At 33.3% G+C, this 20,235-nt stretch overlaps 2 protein-coding genes and 1 long non-coding RNA gene across 5 annotated transcripts in view; 2 read left to right on the forward strand and 1 right to left on the reverse strand.

Moving 5' to 3' along the window:
• On the forward strand, window positions 1–14,707 carry LOC130653614 (sodium-dependent neutral amino acid transporter B(0)AT3-like). 3 transcript variants are annotated; one of them, XM_057456137.1, is made up of 13 exons: window positions 2,338–2,903; window positions 3,471–3,537; window positions 4,872–4,980; window positions 5,394–5,627; window positions 8,127–8,336; window positions 8,603–8,870; window positions 9,336–9,594; window positions 10,063–10,173; window positions 10,633–10,872; window positions 11,133–11,331; window positions 12,020–12,179; window positions 13,272–13,443; window positions 13,901–14,707. In XM_057456137.1, the coding sequence occupies exons 2-13, from the start codon at window positions 3,523–3,525 to the stop codon at window positions 14,195–14,197; spliced, it is 2,274 nt and encodes a 757-aa protein (XP_057312120.1). In that variant the 5' UTR covers window positions 2,338–2,903; window positions 3,471–3,522; the 3' UTR covers window positions 14,198–14,707. The 3 variants fall into 3 exon arrangements, with proteins under 3 accessions (XP_057312121.1, XP_057312122.1, XP_057312120.1); XM_057456138.1 differs by lacking the exons at window positions 2,338–2,903; window positions 3,471–3,537 and adding an exon at window positions 1–154 and having other exon boundaries at window positions 13,901–14,706; XM_057456139.1 differs by lacking the exons at window positions 2,338–2,903; window positions 3,471–3,537 and adding an exon at window positions 2,155–2,308 and having other exon boundaries at window positions 13,901–14,706.
• On the reverse strand, window positions 11,455–17,491 carry LOC130653617 (uncharacterized). The gene is made up of 2 exons (XR_008984249.1): window positions 17,384–17,491; window positions 11,455–11,530 (listed from the first exon to the last, which is right to left on the reverse strand). It is a non-coding gene; the product is annotated as an uncharacterized LOC130653617 (long non-coding RNA).
• The window catches only part of LOC130653616 (sodium-dependent neutral amino acid transporter B(0)AT3-like), an 18,653-nt gene continuing 13,495 nt past the window's right edge, over window positions 15,078–20,235 (forward strand). Inside the window, exon 1 of the mRNA XM_057456140.1 lies at window positions 15,078–15,269. The gene's annotated coding sequence lies outside the window, so the exon portion shown is untranslated. The remainder of the gene's footprint in view (window positions 15,270–20,235) is intronic.

The raw sequence follows: 20,235 nt of genomic DNA on the forward strand, positions 1-20,235 counted from the left end.
AGGCATAACTTTCTAACGTTTTAAAAAATCATAAGTAATCCACTGGGAGAATTGTGTTAGACGATCAGTGAATTGTTTCTTTTGAATTATGTCAATGTAAATGATATCTTTTCTAATTTCAAATTGTTAGCGTTTCGTCATTAAAAGATTTCTGGTGAGTAAAAGATGTAATTATATACCACATATATATATTACACGATCAGTAATTTTTATTTTTTTGGTATTGTGTGTTTGCTACCTTGGCATGCAAAAACTTCTGGAAACCATAAGAATCTACTCTGTACGAATATGCAAGATGTAATTAAACAAAACGTTAATAGTATCCTTAAGAATATGCTCATCTTGAAATTTTGCTTGCACCCTATTATGAACGTTTAATTTTTTAGTCTTTGTTAACTCATTAAAACTTGTATCATGGTCTGTTAGTTAGATTAGGCTTCTGAAACAACAGCACCTTGATTTTTATAACAGGTTGCATTCTCAGATCTTTAACTCTTAGCTGTGCAAAGAATATGCTAAGAATATTGTAACTTATTTTCGTAGTAATCAAGGCAAGATACGCTTGCGTATGCTTAAAAGGACTTTCTCACCCATTTTTACTTACAAGTCAATTCTATTTGTACGGGCTAGACGACCCGCCCATCCTCCCTGTAAGTTGAGGAAATTACTCAAAAAGTGATGTTAAGACTGGCTGAGTGACATAGAATCTTATACCTATCTATACGGTTTCGGAAAAATAGACGAAGTCAATCCCCTTTGGCTCGGGATAACCGGAAGTTTTTATCCTGGAATTGGTATAAGACTCAAATGTATAATCTCAGCAAGTCTTAATGCTTACACGAGCTAAGAATAATTGCCGCTAGCGCTGACTTGACGACTAAAGCCCCTGATAACAAGGTTGTTGATATGATGGAAGATGTTTAATGATTGTGAAATGTATTTATTACATTGATGGAAATATTACTGAGAAAGATCTAATTAATGCTATACTATTGCGTGCGTTTTTATTAAAATTGCGGAATTAAAGATTACGAAATAGTAGCTTCAAATAGCTATTGTTTTGCTTGTATGCTCTGTAAAGTTAATTTTACAAGAAAATTGTAAACGCCTAGAATAAGGTCAAGTGCAAAATAAAAAGATTGCCAATGTCGGTTCTTAAACTATGTGTAGATTTTCTGTTCACGTAGAGTTAACATTGTTCCGTAACATGATCAAATAGCATTGCTCATGTGACTTTCCCATCCTAATACCAGGCAGATGTAAAATTCGCCCTCTTGTAAAGTTGATTTTTTAAACAATATGTTGGATGAGTTTTTATCTATGTTGTTTAACGTCGATATACTCGATGAACACACCATTAGTTTTAACATTTTTATGATGATTGGTGAGCCATTTATGGTAGTGACAACAGATAACACGGTCTTCAAACGGTCAATCCATTTCTATGGTATTTATTAGATGGATACATAACGCAAAAAGCATTTGTGAATGTCTGTTGACACTTGGTACTTCGAGCCATTAGTGCTCTAGCTTGGTATTCAATTGCTTACTGTCGAAGCATGTTATACAGTTAAGCACAGACGTAGATCAAGAATTTGACTAATTTATTGCAAACATCGAGGTGGAGCTGATTTGGGCGGTCCATCGATAGCTCCACTTATGGTGCGGCAACTGTCCCTCTTAAAGTCCCCTTCTTTGCCTCTGTCTATTCCATCCACCCATCCACTCCAATTATATAATTTTTCATAAGATCATTTTACAGCCTTAAAACCTTAATTAGTTTCTCCCTTTATTTGGCTCCCCGGCGCCCACCTTCCGCCCTTCCTTCCTCCAACTTCCTTCAATCTGAACAACTTACAAAAATAGTCCCCGTTGACTAAACAGAGGGATAACGCACCTGGATCTGTGGTTAACGCTTAATTTTTTAAATATTAACTGTTTGACCTTGTTTCTATCGACCTTGGAAGCAATATTCCTTATTACGTAGAAATCCTCACCAAGGCATGTGTATGTTTGTGACGTGTACATAAACCAGGCGTGAAAAAACATTATATTCACTGATAAATGTTCTAACGTAACAATAAAAGCATTTAAAAACGAAAGTAAATTATTTATGGGAAACGTGTCTATATTTTTGAAAACAAAAACAAAGATATTCATTTATCAATTTAAAAAAAAATAGTTTGAAAATAACATTTTTCGTGAAAATTCTGTGAAAACTTCTGTGAAAAGATTCGCTTTGGCAAAGAACAAGATGAGCGCCATGGTGATCTAGGACAGCAAGCAACAGTTCCAAAGAAGATAGATAGTAATTGTAGTTTATCTAAATAAGCAAAAACAAGCAAAATAATGTTGGCTTTACGTTTTTTAAGATAAACAAACTATTTATTATAGTTTCCAGTTGTTATTTTTTTTAACTAGTATAAAATTCAATCATTTAAACTTATTCTTTACAAATAAGTTTCTTTTCACATTTAAGGCTCTTATCAAGGAGGTTGAAAACCTTCTTGCTCTTATAGACAAAATAATAGTTCTATTTTCCAATTCATAAAATATCTGCACACTTTTTCGTCAATTGTAATTTTAATCAATTCTATTTACTTCTTTTTTCCGTAAAAGACATCTTTAAGGCGGCGAATCCAGCATTTTTATTCAGTCACATTTTTGCAAAACAGCTGGGGTCATTAGATTCATATATTTTGTGACTGTTTTGTTCAATATCAGGTCTCCTAATAACGTAATACTTAACCTCAAATTGAAAAAAAAAGAAATGAATTGATAAAATAAAAAAATTATAATGAAGTTATTAATGCCCCTGGTAGGAGGCTTCTAGGACAGGTACTATCAGTTGGAGGAAGTTAACCTGCAGAAGGATAACGACACAACATAAACAGGAGGATAGGGTAAAATTAATTCTATTAGATAAATGTTTAATATTTTTTTCAAATGAAGAGAGATGTTGGGTATAGTTTATTTATTAAAATTATTATTATAATTTATTCTGAATTGACAGGAGTAAAGTGGAAATCAATTCTAGTTTTCTTTTATTTGTACCTAATTCACTTAAAAACTTTATCAATATTTGGCACTATTTCATGATGAATATACGAGGCGTTGGTTGACTGTAGTGCGAGTCCAAGCATATTTGGAAGGTTTTCTTCACAAAAAGAGCCAAAAGAGTTGAATTTCTCCCTCCAATTTGCTTCATCTCCAGAAATTATAAAGAAAAACATTTTTGCTTGAACAATGCATAGCTCATTTAAAGAAAATGGTTTAAAACGATTTTTCATTTCACTATTAAGATGGCCTAAAAGAAAATTAGTGGCCGACATTTTTTATTAATCAGAAGTTGAAAAAGAAGATTTTTAAATTTGTTCTGACCAATGACTAAGTATGCATATGTGTGTGTGTACTTCTAACAAATGCGACATAAATCATTGTTTATTTATTTTAAAAAATTCCGCTTTTAGTGAGATTTTCCTGTAAAAAAATATTAAGAAAAAGCTGCAGTGATCAAAGAAAATGAATTCTGAAAAGGTAAATTCCTTAGGCTCTTTTTCACAATGGCTATTGTTTCTTCATATGAGCTAGGTGTAAATCCCCAGTAGCCATCTTGAACTTTAACAAAAATTTTGAAAAAAAAGTACCTAATGTTTGATACAATATCAATTCGTAATGTACTGATACACCTACAGTTCTTTTTTTATTCGTATCTCGTAACTATCTTGGAATGATTTTTATAAAAATTATCTGTGGGATAACTTCGTATCTGAAAATATTTTGCTTTAAGTTGGCATGGTGTCCACAGTCTTCAAAATGGAGGTTGAAAGTTTTTGTTTTGTTTTAGCTAGGCAACAAGCGAATAGCTTTGTATTTGAATTAATCTTATTGGTATAGGACTATATTTTATTTAAACCACTTAGTTTCCAGTCCTTAAGTTGGTTTATGTGATTAAAATGCCTATTAAACCTGGTGCTAGCTACCCTAAAATTTGTTTACTTTTAAGCGCAACTCGCCCCAGTCCTTATTTTAAATTTTTTTTTGACATGCGCAGTCTGAGTTTCCGAAATCTCGCTAGCTGAAACAGCCGTGTCATGTAATCAACTTCAAAGCCAGAACTCTGAACTTTTCCCAATCAGAATCTTGTTATCTTGTGTTATCAAAGTGACCATAGTTTTTCTGGTAATAGGTTTAGGTCTGGTTAAGGTTTAGAAGAAATAGGAAATTTTTTGTTGGTCTTTCAAAATTAGGATTAAAATTTTAACGATCTTGTTGCGTTAACGGTTAATCTCTTTCACGTAGCGACGATTTAAAACTTGCAACTTATTAACTACAAGCCGAATATCCTATCTCTTAAAAATTGATACAGTTAAAGAATCAAAATCAGCTTGATTGGTAATAACTGGTGACAATAATGACTGGTATCTTAGTTGAATAGAAATTTAATATGTATAATTTGTGTATAATTGACGTATTTTTCCTTTTTTTTGTCCCATCTTATGTAACACTTATCACGATTATTAACCCAGAATAACCTCTTCAGCTTCTATTCGTACTGTTATCAAAAAGGGTCTTGCAAAGGGAGTTCTAGTGCATATTCAAAGCTGCCATTTGTGCTGCACAAGGCATGGAAACACAGCAACCGCTCACTAGACAACGGCCAAGATATCACTTATATCTTTATATTGAACATTAAGCAGAAAAGATCGATTCGCACTTTTTAGTCTTGGATGACCTTCTGCACTGAAAGCAGACGCTGTTCCATCAGATCATCTGTCGGATAGCTTCTATTTACAAGTGTCATCGCTTACAACCCTATCGCTTCCGACTTGCAAAATTAAATTTAAAACTTAATATTTTTTTTCTCTTAGGAGAATTTGTTTACCACGGAACTGGCCATGAGCAGATCAATGAGTGGTTACACTTCTGGCTCTTCAAGAGGACCTTCTACAATTAGTGGCAGGCCTCCTTCTTATGATGGTAAGATAGTTATTTCCTTATTTTTTTCAATATAAAGTACATCTTAATAAAGATTTATCGTGATTTATAAATTAGAATCTGGTGTCCTTGTACTACAATCAAAGAAAAAAAGTCTTTTAATACAGGGACCTGTTTTCTTTACTTCAAAATAATTCGTTGTAACCCAGAAGCAGCCATTTACAGAATGTCAATTTAGTGTAATTATTAGACAGGTTTCAAACAAATTTATATATTAAATATTTCAAATTGGCAGTCAAATGACAACAAACACTAACTTGAAGAAACAAAAACTTTTTAAAATTGTATACTTGATAGACATTTGAATAGATGTTTGCAATAAGTGACATGTCTTCTCGAATGAGTAAGAGAAAAGAAATTCCAATTTACACACGCATAATTTTTTCTTTCATTAGAAGTTCAAAGAGAAAGACTGCGCTCACAAAAATTATCAGAGGACTCATTACCAGAAACGAGGCAGATGAACATGGATGGAATGGGGTATGCATTCTCATCAAAGGCGCTCCCACCTCATGCTGCGCCGAGTATTATTAGTCGAACTAGCGTCACATCGGAGCCTCTCAAGATTACAGGGTTGGAGTTCGCGTTTACCTCAAATAACCTGCCTAGGATCGGTATAGATGAAACAGGTGCGTTTGAGAACAGTTGTTACTTCGTATGATTTAGAAACTCCCTTCAAATAGAATTTTTAAATAATTAGAGTTTTTCTTGATTGCCGTTTACATACGAATTTAATGGAAGTTTAAGTGCAAGTTGCAACGATCACTCTTTCAATACACCTTATTCGTAATAATTCTTACGTGTATTACTCTTAGCGCAAGGAAAAACATGTCAGCGTATCGGTTTTTTCGCAATGGAAATGTGACTGCATTTCAAGCATATAAACTTTTGCAATTGTTTAAATTTCCCCGCAAACACGCAGAAATGGTAAAATTCAGGGTTTTAGACAAATTATATGAATTTGTTTTATGTTTTGGGTTACTACAACGTAACCTGTATTACACAATAGTAGGCTTCGAACTTGTTCTGTAAAGTACACTTAAAGTTTAAATGGGAAGTCTCATAATGAAGCCATCATTCCAGTCAATAGCTTATTGCAGTAAGTTAGCGCCCTCCCTCCTAAAAGTTCATAAACTAAGAAAATAAAGGATAAAGGCATTGCTTCTCTTTTCTTCTCTTTTTCTCTTTAAACATATCTCCCTAAATGTTTATTTTGTAAATAGGAAGTTTAAAAAACATACGTAAGTTGATATGTTTTGTTATTTGCTCTGCAAAAGCATTAACGTTAGTTTTTCAACGATTGACAAAAATGTCGACATGAAACCCTCTTTGTGTTTCACTGAACAATAAGTATATGTATGTACAGCGTGATTAAAGAAATATAAAGCCCTATTATTTGTTGCATATCATTAATTAACAACCAATCAATCATACGGCACTGAGTTAATATTAATACGTTAACAATTTAATACGCATTTTGATGTGCTGAAAGAGCTAGCACGTCGAAGATTGCAAGAACTTTGATATGAGTGAAGAAGAGAGAGTGGATTTTTGTGGTGAGCATTTTACTAACCTAACGTAACGTAACGTACTAATTTTAAAATGATGCAAAAACCGCATTTACCACTGTCAAATTTAAGTGCAAAGAGAGAGGGCGGGGTTGATTAAATCCTTTGACGTTTAGATATTTCATACTATTAAAAATTGATCTTTCAGGAAACAAAAAGTATATGGAACTGATTGTCCCGTCTACATGCTTTGCAGGGGTACTTGTTTGAGAGATTGATGATATTCAATTTTTATTTCTTGATTTTGACGTTTAGGGCAGAGGGAGGGGCGGAGGTAAATTTAAAGGTCGGATTGCTTATCATTTTTCATTTGCGAGCACTTCTTCCATTTCGCTTCACATTTCCACTTATTGCATAACAGAAGTAAAAATTCAACAAATCCGTTTTTACTTGTAATTTGCTTGTGTTTATTTACCCAAAGGACAAGACTTAGAGATAATAAAAGAATTACTTCTTGACAAATTTACCTTTTTTTACGTAAACATAATGTTAAATAAACATTTGTTGTTGTTTTTTACGAATTTGAACCATGTCATCAAACTCTCTAGCACAATTTTTAATATGTATGTAGATATATATGTATATATACGTTTTTATATGCTATGTTTTAAGCAATATTATAAAACCATTTCCCTTCAGTTATAATGCATTTTAAATTTTGTACATAATGGTTCTAAATAGAGTATTCATTACAAATCTGTTACGTGCAAAAGATTCAAAATAGAGAAAAAAATACATATTAAGTAAATGATAGCTCCATGTACTATATATTTCCATAGCATGTTGTTCCTATATTACTTTTGATAAAGAAAGATAATGTCAAGTAAACTTAACCATTTTATTACATTTATAATGTTTTTTTATTTTTTATTTTTTTTACTTCCTGTGAGTTAACTATCTATAGATCTGATTTTGAACAAACAAATTGCATTTTTTTATTTGCTAACCCTAAAAATCGAATTTTTTCAATTATTTATCAGCAAATGGATCCATTATTTTCAGTTTTTATGCAATCTTTCCGCAGTTTTTATTTTACATAGTTACGTTATACAACCATTTCAGTAGTTCTTTTTATGTTTTACTCGAATCAACCTTTGAGACATTATTCGTACTTGCTCTCACAAATTGGCTGTTTTTATGTTGTTCATGATTTTTACGATTGATTGCAAACTTCTTGTAATCTACCGAAGTAGATTACAAGGACACTCACCGTATTTTTCAAATCCTAAATAGAACTTTTAATTATTTCACCTAAGGGAGTTGCAGCGTCTGAAATGAATATTTGAGGAATGTATTACAATATTTATTAGGTCTTGGGAAAGAAATTTCCAATTTATGTTTCAAACTTGCTATTATTTTCTTGTTTATTTTAAAATCCTCAAACTTACTGAACTAAATATTTAATCGTGGACAGACGAAACGGAAATGTTTATTGAAATTCCTTATACTCACACGGCATCTTTTTCAAGGGGGTGGCACCTAACAAATACAGTACCTTTCTTTGACGACATAAAGCAATTTCTACACAAAGTTACGCAAAAGTAGAATTTTTTAATTTAGACACGTTAAATGGCATGGCAAATGATATGCATCCTACAGGCCTGGACCGATACAAACCACCCATTGTTCCGGATACCGCAGCTTTGGCAGCGGACGAAAAGCGTGGAATGTGGGGACGAAAAGCTGAATTTATTTTAGCGTCTGTTGGATTAGCAGTTGGTCTCGGAAATGTCTGGAGGTTTCCATATTTATGTCAAAGAAATGGCGGAGGTAATTTAAATTTTGTATTTTAGGGATTCTTTAATTTTGTCTTGTTCTTGAGCACTCAGAAAATTTAAAAAGAAAGTAAAGAGAAAATAAATAAAAATGAAAACAATGTTTCTTTTTCTTTAGTTATTTATTATTTCTTTAAAAGTGTTTTCATACTTAAGATTAACTTTGTATTCTAACCAAGTATTATTTACATAATTTTTGTTTCTCCATCTGTTGCTAATTAATTAGGTCTTTCCAAGTAACTTCTAAATTATTTATTTAAGGTGCTTTCCTGATACCATATTTTATCATGATGGTTATTGAGGGGATTCCCTTGTTTTACATCGAATTTGCAGTCGGTCAGCGTTTTCGTCGCAGTGCAATTGGTTGTTGGAGCAAAATGCATCCAGCTCTTAAAGGGATTGGTATATCTTGTATGGTTATCTCCACAATGCTGTGCATATACTATGTAGCTGTAATTGCTTGGAGTTTTTATTATCTATTTGCCTCGTTAACCTCCAAGTTACCGTGGAGAATAGAAAAGTGCCCAAGGTAGGATAAGAAGAACTTTTTTTAATAAGTCGAAAATTATGCATCGACGAAAAAGTGAGGGATTCAGACCTATGTTGGTCACCAGGTGTTACTAAGCTTTATAATGGGATTGCGGTGGGTTTTAAGCCGTTTGCCTTGTTGATGAACTCTGTTATAACGACCTGGTGGCCACAAGACCGTGGGGACGTGGTCGGTGGGTTTTAATTATAAGCGTTGACCCTTTTATTTTCGATTGGGCAATACCCGTTAGACAATGAATTTTGTCACATATAGGATATGCTATTTATTATTACGTTTTTAATAAAAGCTTTTAGAATTAAACTTTTGATATATAAATTTATTTTGATTAATTCAGTCGTTTAATAATTCAATAATAATCGTTTAATTGTCAATAATAATGCCATTACATTCTAATCAAAATGAAAATATAGCTATAAAATAATTTTTGGTGCCTAATTTTCTTAGGTATGATGAATACAATGTATTGGACCAACTTTGCAAGAAAAACAGCTCCGACACATATCATTGTGAGATGAAGACCAACTTTACAGAATGCTGTGTTCACGACCCGCAGCTTTACTACTTTTACAGAAAAACTTTGGATGTGTCCACGTCAATTGGTGATTCAGGAAGTGGAATAAACTGGAAGCTTGCTGGCTGTCTTGTATTGGCATGGGTTGTTGTATATGCTTGTGTCATTAACGGAGTAAAATCAAGTGGGAAGGTGGAATTCTTATTCGCTCTTTTACAAACTTTGCACTGTGAATAGGAATCTGATTATGAGAAGGCCTTTTCAAACCTTTGCTTTAGGGGTCTTTATGTACTACTAGGATAGGTGTGTATAAATGTCCGTGCATGACGTAATTGATCGAATCATGTACGTTACCTGGTACTGTGTGAACGACGGATAAAGTAGCACTCTTCAATTTTATCACATAGCTATACTGTTTCACTTGTCTGTCTTATGTTTAGGGTTCAGGTGTAGGTAACTAGACTATTCTCTGTAAAGTATGTTACATATATGCACACATAAAGCTTGCTTCTACTGGACGCGATCGGGGTAAGCTACCTGCGTGTGTGGTTACCGTACTGTCGCAGATGGCTCAGTGCAAAGTAGCACGGTTTCAATTTTACTAAACCTTTTTATATTATCAGCAAACATCACCTTTATTTGGATCCCTTTTTTTTTTAGGCTGTATACTTCACGGCAACGTTCCCTTACGTTATATTGAGCATACTGTTCATACTGGGTCTCTCCTTAGATGGTGCATCCATTGGTTTAAAAGCTCTTTTTAAGCCTGACGTAAGTATCAATACGGAACAATATTACTTCAAAGAAAATATTAACACTGTCATGTAAAGATGGCCTTAGCTACCACCTTAAAGGCCCATTTACACCATGCGGAATATTTCGTGCAGAGCAGAAAAAACAAAGATTCTAGTTGGCGGAAATTTCTGCTTTTCAAAAGTAGAAGTCAATAATGATTTTGAATGCTCGAACTTTGCTCAGAATAATTCCGTTCGGAATATTTCGTACTGGCGAAATCAGCCTTAAGCGTTTTTTGATTTCTATGTAGAACTTAAAAATGTGGACCAGGAGAATCGAAATTAACTATTACTGTGGTTACTAATAATTCTAATATATCATGTTTTGTACATTGTTTTTCTGATAAGCAATGAACAAAATATGCGACCAGAGTGTGTTAGGTATATAAACTGTTTCCAATGAAACCACTCGCTCAAATGAATACCACTTATTTAGTTTAAAAAATTGAGAGATCCTCAAATTTGGATGGATGCTGCCTCCCAAATGTTTTTCACATTAAGTTTGGGGTTTGGTGCGTTGATTTCATTCGCCAGTTACATGCCTATCAAAAACAACTGCGTGAGAGATGCCTACACTGTGGTATTTATTAACTGCGGGACGTCACTGTTTGCTGGTATAGTTGTATTTTCAATTTTGGGACACCGAGAGTATGTTACTAAGCTACCGGTAACCGAGGTATGTAATATTGCTTGTAAGTGTAAGTTGATATATGCAGTCAGTCTCAATGTGGACATTCGAATTGAGCTGCAGCAAATACGGCATAGCTTTTCTTAAACAAAATATAAGAAGATACAAAATGTCGTACTCCACTCAAGTAAGAGCAGTGAGATCATTGGATATTTATTATTAGCCTTGATTGAGCACCAATGAGACCTAAAAACAAAGATTGATAAACAAGTATATTCTGTCGAACAGTCTACATGTTGGTTTTTTAGGTTGGTGGAGGTGCTGGTCTTGCTTTTATTACTTTTTGTGACGCCTTCCTTCAAATGCCTGTATCTCCGCTTTGGTCTGTTCTATTCTTTATCATGCTGATCTTGTTAGGAATTGATTCAGAATTTGGAACCTTGGAAGGTTTAGTTGCGCCATTTTATGATGCAAAGTGGGTAACTATGAAAAAGTGGAAATTCACAGGTATATGTTATAATTCCGTTAAACTCTTAAAGGTCTTTGAAATTTCAACTCATATGTTTTTCATCTCTGAACGACATTTCAGTCACACATAAGACATTAAATACCTGACTCAGAAATCTTCTGATCTTTTCTGTTCCGTTCCGAGTAAAAGTTGAATTGAATTTAACTTTCTCCGACGTTTTTCGAAGGAAAGTAGAATCTGAAAAAAAATAACCAATCAAGTTCGCTGAAAATCTCATTTCTGTTTCATTCCGATTCGATATGCTCCAAGGCTATAGTGGAAATAGAAATTATTACACTAACGTTCTGTTCCAATCCAATTCGAATTCGCCTTAGGTGGAAATTCGATTTTTATTACAAAGAGCAGGTAATTATATGATTCGTGTCTTGAGCAGAAAAGATAAATAAAGAAATAAATAAAGAAATAAATAAAGAAATAAATAGTCAAATATTCGTTTGTATCTATCTTATAAAAAGCTAGTACCTTGTTTATAGTTTAAAATATCAGTAGAACAAGCTCAGCTTCAGCCTGAGATATAGGAAATGAACATTTAAAATTCGAACGTCAAGCAAACAAAGATACTGATCAAATCTACCTTTTGAAAAGTGTACTCGTTTTTGTTTTGTGATTGTTATTCATTTTAACACGTTTCGCCTAAACTAAAGCTTTTCTGTCCTTTTTTTATAGGTATACTTGCTTTTGCCATGTTCTTGATTGGTCTCGCTTTAATAACATCACCAGGGTATTATGCGTTTCAATTATTTGATGATTTCGCTGTTCCTTTGCCGTTACTATTTATCGCCTTTTTTCAAGTGGTATCGATATCATGGGTGTATGGAAATGATAAGTTAGTCCACTTATTACTTTTACTTCCGGAATTATTTTATTAGTAGCTATTATATTCTGCAACACATCCCATTCCACTTGGTCTTGCTCTGTTTCAGTTAAATTATATTATTGTACTATAACCCTGTATGTTTTTATTGCGATACAACTGCTCGGGCAACTTACAGACAGTCCGTTATAGGCCTATGTAATAATCTCACTAAGGGGAAAAAACTTTTATATCGCTTTTTGGGCTAAAAGATAGCTTGTAATACACTGTTCTTAAAAAAAGCTGTTAAATTATTATAACCTAGAAAATGACGTCATAGCCTCGATTTAACCTTCCCTTGATTTGTTTTACTTCTATTTATCAAAAAATACGGCCCCGGGTAACTTTTAACAGCTTTTTTGTTAGTCACCTACATATCAAGCACGAATCGCAACAGGTAACATATTTACAGGTAGCCAGCACATCTTCAAATGTCAGCCTTGTCGATGAATTATATTGCTTATTATTATTCGTCTTTGTTTTTGTCCAGTCGTAAAAAAGTAAAAGACTTTCCTAGAATTTAAACCCGAGTTTGTAAGCTCTTAGGTCATATTATCTGTTCCCTATGATTTTGAAATCCGTTACACGCAGGAAAATTACAATAATGTTATTGTGTGCATCCGAAAAATAAATGCTTATCCTAACGACTCAGTTTAAAACAACGAATTGTTTATTTCCAAATAAATATGTAAGCGCGTTAACTAAAACTTAATATTTATGAAAAGATTCGTGACCTAACTTCATATTTTCAACTTTCAACTTTCAACTACCCCGGTAAGGAGCCTGGACAAAAGAAAAAGAAAGAGCACCGATCTCGTCACTAGACCCTGATGTTCTAGAATCAAGATCAGGCAAGCACAACATAAAACAATCTTTGTTTACCCCCTGCACTAACCCTACCTTACCTATGATGCGATCCTTGTACTTAGTTTACCCGGTGGCACAACAGTTCGCTTACCTTAAACTCGCACTTTGGGAGAATATTGTTCTTCTGTTGCAAACAAGCGTTAGTCAACACAATACAAAAAGATTTTATTTTATTTTATGATATCATATTTAATTTAGATTTGCAAATGATATTGAATATATGACTGGTAAACGACCTTATCTTTTTTGGATGATTTGTTGGAAATATATTTCACCATTAGCTATCTTTATCATCTTCGTTGCAAACTGCCATAAATTGGCAACAAAGTTTCCAACCTACAAAGCATATGTTGGTTGTCTCCAACAAATGGTGAGTAAGTTTTCCTAGTGGTATATATGACAGTTTCCTCTGACTAGGTAACAGTAAAATGAGAGATGCTCGTGCTCGTGACAGCACAAGTTTTTATTATCACTTTATGTATTTTTTTAAAAATCGTCCTCCCAAAATAATCTCCCTCCTCCTTTGAATAAACGGTTAATTTTTTCAACAAGTATTCCTCTTGGATAAATCCAAATCTCTTAAACTCATCCATTATTAAGGAATTTCCTACTGGAAAGAAACAGAGACAAAATACATTTTTGATGTCCAATAGTCCCTCCATATAAGTTTATATAATATTTGTGTTGTAGTAAACGCAGCTCCAACAAGCGTTCCTTTTAAAGGTTCTCATTGTCACAGACTTTTATGGAAAAAATGTAGTAGCGCACCTGTATTTGGTGCTATGTGCGAGAGTTGTGCAAGTTTTAAAACCTTTTTATTGTTTTAGGTCAACTTTTCATCATTATCACCTGGTACTAAAACTTCTTTATTCGATAGTCCTTATCCAGCTTGGGGACAATTCTTTATTGTTGCATTTATCACAATTTCTATGATACCTACCATTGCCTGGTTGATAATGAACTTTGTTAAAAATCCACAAAAATGGGTAGATGGGTTTAAATCGAAGCTGTCAAATATTCATGAATATTATCCAGACCCAAGTTATCCAGATCCTAGTCGTAGAAAAAGTGGCCGTGAAATCGAAACGCAAATTTTAAAAGAAATTGAAGAAGAAGAAGATTGAGTTTAATTAATATTTCTTTTAAAGCGTGTTGTGAAGAAAAAACATAAAGAATAGTTCGCTCCTTACAAAGACGCATTTCCAGCTACTCTGTTCTGACATTGTGAAAAGGAGAGTATGAATGGAGTTTCATTCAAATTTTGAGTGTACCTAAAAATATATAGTTTAAGATATTTTGAATAGGTTATGTCGTATTCAATTCTACCACAAAATGTCTGTTCTTCCAAGAAAAAAAAAATGGCATTAACTGCTGTTATTTTCTGTGAGTCTTTCTGTGAGAACTTTAGCTAAATATTTCGCTGTCGAAGGGATTATAAAAGATGTCTTATATTCATGTAAGTCTAGGTGTAAACTTTGTAATATATTTTTATTATTAGAAGATGTAAATCGATTATATTTTGCCACAAGTTTTGTTGTGAAATCACAACATTTGTAACAAGCTCGCTCTTGTGTGAGAAAAAAATTTAAAAGAGTGTTGAAATCCATGTTTCAAACTATAGCTATTAGACATGACGTAGTTGAAATATACTATCACTTTCTTTACGCGCTGATATTTTTCCGGCGTAGGTGTTTTTTTAGTATAATACCAAGCAATCCAAACTTTTGAATAAAACTGACTTACTGAGGCAAAGATTTTGTTAATTAAGAAGAAGCGGTATTTGTCTCAATATTAAAGTTCAGTCTCATTTCCTGAATAGCAAACCACTTAGCGGAAAAGCGCAAAGTCATAAAAATCTGACCACAAAAATAAGCTTGTGAAGGAGAGTGTTTGTATATTTACATATAGAATAGCTACTTACTTAGAACTACAAACGGGGGAGCGTCTGACTGTTTTATTGCATAATTGAAAAGTTACTGCATTATCGATTTCAATTATTCACCATACACACTTCGTGATGTTTTCATTTAGTTTTACCTCTTCGAATATATTTTTCAATGAATTGTATTAAAAATATTTATTATTGATAAGCAGTCCAATTCAATGAAAAGTTTGTATATAAAATATCTTTTAAAAGCCGTATGAACAGTTCACAAAGTTAGAGTGTTTTTTAAAAGATTGGACAAAGAAAAGGAGGTAAATGTTTGATTTTTTTTTTTGTTAAATTCATTTAAATTATGTAAGGTTAATTGACAAATTAGATTGGTTAACAAAAGAACAAAAGAATAAGAAAACGAAAAGAAATGGGCTATTCTGTGCAACGTATAAATAACAAAGGACTCAATAAAAAGGGATCCTGTTGAGTTCTTTAAAAACTAAGTAAGGTTATTTTGTTATGATTGGAGGAAGGAATTCTATGTAAACTTTAGTCTTAACGTAAACGAATCTGATTGGACGATTCAAATTAATCGTTAGAAATACCACACGACACGACAAGTTAAATCTTTCAATGCTTCTGGTATTCAGACAGTAGTTAATTGCAACTGTTTCACCATACACTTTTGATGAGTTGCGAATGTTTACAAAGTTCTGTATATGTGCACGCCTCCTGACAGGCAAGAAAAGAAGGACCACATAGGCCAAATTGGCTATTTTACACTAATTTTCTAATTAGGATTTTAGTAACATAAGAATGAAAATGCATTAAAATTGCTTTTTCTCAGCTATTATCTTCTCTGTTTAAGGGCAGACTTTACCAATTTTAGCATCATTGTTGTCTTTTTTCACTTAATATCTTTAATCTTTTGTTTATATTTTTGCCTGTACATATGTGTACACATGTCCATTGCTCTCGATGATACTGGCCACCTCTTATACAACACTGTGGACTTCTTATACAACATTGCCAACTTTTTGTACAACTCTGTGTACTTCTTATACAACACTGTGCACTATAAATACAACAATGCCAACTTCTCGTACAACACCGTGCACTTCTATACAACACTGCGCACCTTAAATACAACACTGTACACTTCTCATACAACACTGTGCACTTTTTATATTACACTGTGCACCTTAAATACAACAATACCAACTTATCGTTCAACACTGTGCATTTCGTATACAACACTGTGCACCTTAAATACACCTGTGAGTACTTCTTATAAACACTGCTCATTTTTACACAAAACTACGCATTTCTTGTCACATACTGCCCTTTTTAACACGGAAGATATGCTCAGTCCCAAAAACTCGTTGTGTAGAAGATTCTATAAATATACACAAACATCACCCGCATTCCGCAATGAAAAAAGGAAAGAGTCCGAAATTGTATTTTTTAGGGTTGGAAAATTGTAGTTACTTGACCCTAATCTCTATCGCTGTTAGGACACCATTCGCAGGACGCGTATTGATAACAGTACCAATACGAGCTAAAGTGGATATTCTGGATTAATAATCGCAATAATAGGTTTAAAGGATGCCTGTAACACCTTTATAAAATGAATTTACTTCAATTCTGCAGCGATTATAAAAGTTTCGTTTAAAGTTTCTGGTAGTTAAAATAAAATTTATTTAAGCGAACCTTCCGACTTTTACTCATTTTGGATGACACAATGGCAGTAAAATGACAAAAAAAAAACGTTCTAGTATCGGATTTTTTCGGATTTTCTAGTGAAATCCGAAATAAAATTGTAGAAGGTATCGAACCTAAAATTTGGTAAGATGACTTATCATAATTATTTGATTATCGAAAAGAAGTTATTATTATTAACCAATTTAAGTTAGGGTCCAAGTGGTCTTATCCAGTGCCAAGTGTATTGACCCTTCTGGGCCATCCTACTTAGTAGTTTAAGAATTTTATTTTACTTCTTGCCTTACTTTCTTTTGTATACATTCAACCATAGTCTTGAGTCTCTTTTTCTTATGACTATGATTTAACTACACTCAAAGCGTTGCTGTAATTGAATAATCCTCCACCATTGAATACATTTGCGGTAAAAAAACAATGATGCAAAAATTAGTGTTCTTTTGAGAACATATATAAACGTTTTTAAATGAAATCACATTTGGCACACCACTAGCTTTCTGATAGACCGTTCCCTTCCACTGTAGAAGATAAAATTGTAAGTCAATCCATTTTTCACATTAAAGCACAAGAACTGAATTGACTTAGGCCGTTGTTTGCTATTCTTGCATAGATTCCGTAGCTTACATGAGCTTTAAAAGTCCTATCCAAGGTCCTATCCAAGGTAACTAATCGTAATAAACTAAATTTCATTTTTAAAATTGATTAGTAGATATAATACCTATCATAAACAAGATAGCAGCCTCATTTTCATCTTTAGTCATGTGTTAATTGCTGACAACAGCAAAATTTAAAAAAATTGCTGATTGCTGTGTACTTTGACGGCCCAACTTTTGTCACAGTAGATCTATAAGCAATTATTCCTTTAATAATAGACGCGTGAGAAAAAACCTCGCGCTACGGAAACACGAAATGCGATATATAAAAGACGGGCGACCCTGTAGATTTTTCAACGGGCCAAAGACTAGTCTATATTATAATACCCGTATACGTCTGTCTGTCACGCGAAATGGTACCGCAAGTTGAAATTGGCGCAAATTGAATGTTACAACAACTATAGCTACTGGTAGTTTTAAGTGAAACCTGTTGGCGAGTCATAAATTGCAGACCGAAGGTAAGTTACTTTTGCCTACCCTACACTGAATAGGGTTTAAATATATTGGCAAAAAATAGGGTTGGAGTCAGCCCTTTTCTTTTACACCGTAAAGTCATAAACCAGTTAATAAAATTTCGCGTGTGTAAAATTTTGCGGTTTTCGCGGTTTACGGAAAACTTTTATCTACGTAAAGCATAAACTGTTGGTTGATATGAATACCATGATTTACCATCAGTGATATAATAAGTGTTTATTATTGATCTATTTTCAATAACTCTCTTTCTTTCTAAACTAACACAAATCATGAATCAGAGTTAAGAGTACTTAAGCTGTGAGATGTTAGCTAATCTGGAACCATGTCACTGTGCAAACTTTTATGTAATCTGTAATTTTTTCTTATAAAGAGAAGTATAGAAAGAGATTGACAGAGAGGGTCATCTATTATGATCTAATAAAGGTTCTTTTCACAGTAAGTTGTTAAGTTGTTTCTTTATAGGGAAAAGGAGTTTGTTAGTTTGTTCTAAGTCTAACTTAGCTGACGTCATATCTTGTAACATGTGGGATCTATTGTTAGGTATCCACAAACGCCTTATTTCACCTCCGTCGCAAAAAACTATATTATACGGTTTTCTGATGGACTCCGTTCAGCAGTAAATATTATTTTTTCTTTAATGGATGAGATTATGGAGTATGTCCACCCTGTCGTTAATATTTGACAAAAGATAGACATAAGAATAAATCTTTGATGTCTTAGGAGACACGATATTAGGCGACTACCTCTCTGTTGAAGCCTAACACCAAATTATATAAAGTTGTTTATCAATATAAGTAAAACTCTCGTGTGACAATATCATGTTTTTTGTTATTGTCTTGTCTAAAAGAGATCGATTTTGGAGACGAACACGTAAAGTAACCATCGAAGAGTTTCGTCATAACTAAGTTTGTTTGGTGAAAAAGCTAAAAGAACGATTACTTAAGAAAATCAGTAGCAATCAATAAAAACGAGTTTATAATGTTATTCAAAAAGATTTCTTTCATTTTGATGCGAATTCTGTTTGCAAGATCCCGTGGACAATATTACTGAAATATTGACATGTTCTTTAAGCATAGCTAAAATTGTGAAATGGTCAATACTCTGCAACTGGCAGGCTGTCAAGACGCTTCTTTCGCGCTCACTAAGCCAGGTGGAGAGTGTTAAGAATTTGTTAGTGGCAGTTTCCAGAGCTCTGGTACAACGAAACAATCAACGAAGTCCCGAAATTCAGGAAAAATGTTCGTGTGATTTCATCAACAATTATCACGTTTTAAGGCACTGGACATTGACAAGTTCAAAATGCGCGACTCTAATATAGAAACAGCCTATGCAATCACTTGGGCGAAAAACTTTGAAATGGGCTGTTCGGTGTCATTAACTTTTGTACATGATTGTGTTCTTGCTGTGCCGATTTGTAAGACAAACATAACAGTTTTACAAATCGTCTTTAGTCAATAAATAAATAAAATAAATATTTCGTAAGTATTTTTATTTATATTGGTTCATTCTTCGGAAACATCAAGAATTATATCACACTTGTTCCGCAATTGTTATCAGGGGGGAAGTTTTAGAGGTTGCTGAATAATTACCTGTGGTTTTTTCCATGGGCCAGCACCCCTGGAGACGAGGTTGAGTAGCGATGGGTGAATTCCCGTGTATTTTTCATAGCGTAGCGACTATAATGTCTTGTAATGCACGCAGTCTTACTGTCTATGAGCGAAGATGGCAACTGCAAGTAGCGGCGAAAGTTTTTCCGTAGATATTTCGCAGACTTTGAACTATTATTTGAACAACATTTTCCTGACATAAAAATATATACTACGGTCATATTATTCTTCATATCTTTGTGTTCAAGATTATAATTAAAACGATTTACAACATTGTCTCCAAACATACCACTTCAGAAGTCCATACATTACTTATGTCAAAAGAAATTTGTGCAAATTCATATCTGAAAGAGCGTGTCTCGCTTTGTCCGTCGCTCTGTACCGTCCAATGGTTGCGTAAACAATGAACAAAAAGCAGTGTCAATTTAAACTTTACGAACATTTTCCTTTCTAGAAAAAAATCTATGATTGAAATTAGCTATTAAAAAGGGAAATTATCCAGGAGAAAATATTCAGGAGGGAATTCTCTTTCAACCTCTTAAGAAAACCGTCACCGGAAAATTACCGGTTTTTAATTTTTAAGATGACATTGTTCTATAATCTTTTCATTTATTTTTTCCCAAAACCGTGTAATTAATTTTATAAGAAAAAAATAAAAAAATGCATAAATATATTTTACATTTAAATTTGTTTTGTCAAAAAGCATTAGCGCAGGAGACAAAAAATCTAGGTAAAACATTTGTCCGCCAAAAGTTATAAAATTTGATTTATATTTGTATAGCTTCAGCAAGACTAATATTTGTATACAAACCGCATGTTGTGGAACAGCTATATTT

Source organism: Hydractinia symbiolongicarpus, chromosome 8, assembly GCF_029227915.1.
Source record: "Hydractinia symbiolongicarpus strain clone_291-10 chromosome 8, HSymV2.1, whole genome shotgun sequence".
NCBI lineage: Eukaryota > Metazoa > Cnidaria > Hydrozoa > Anthoathecata > Hydractiniidae > Hydractinia > Hydractinia symbiolongicarpus.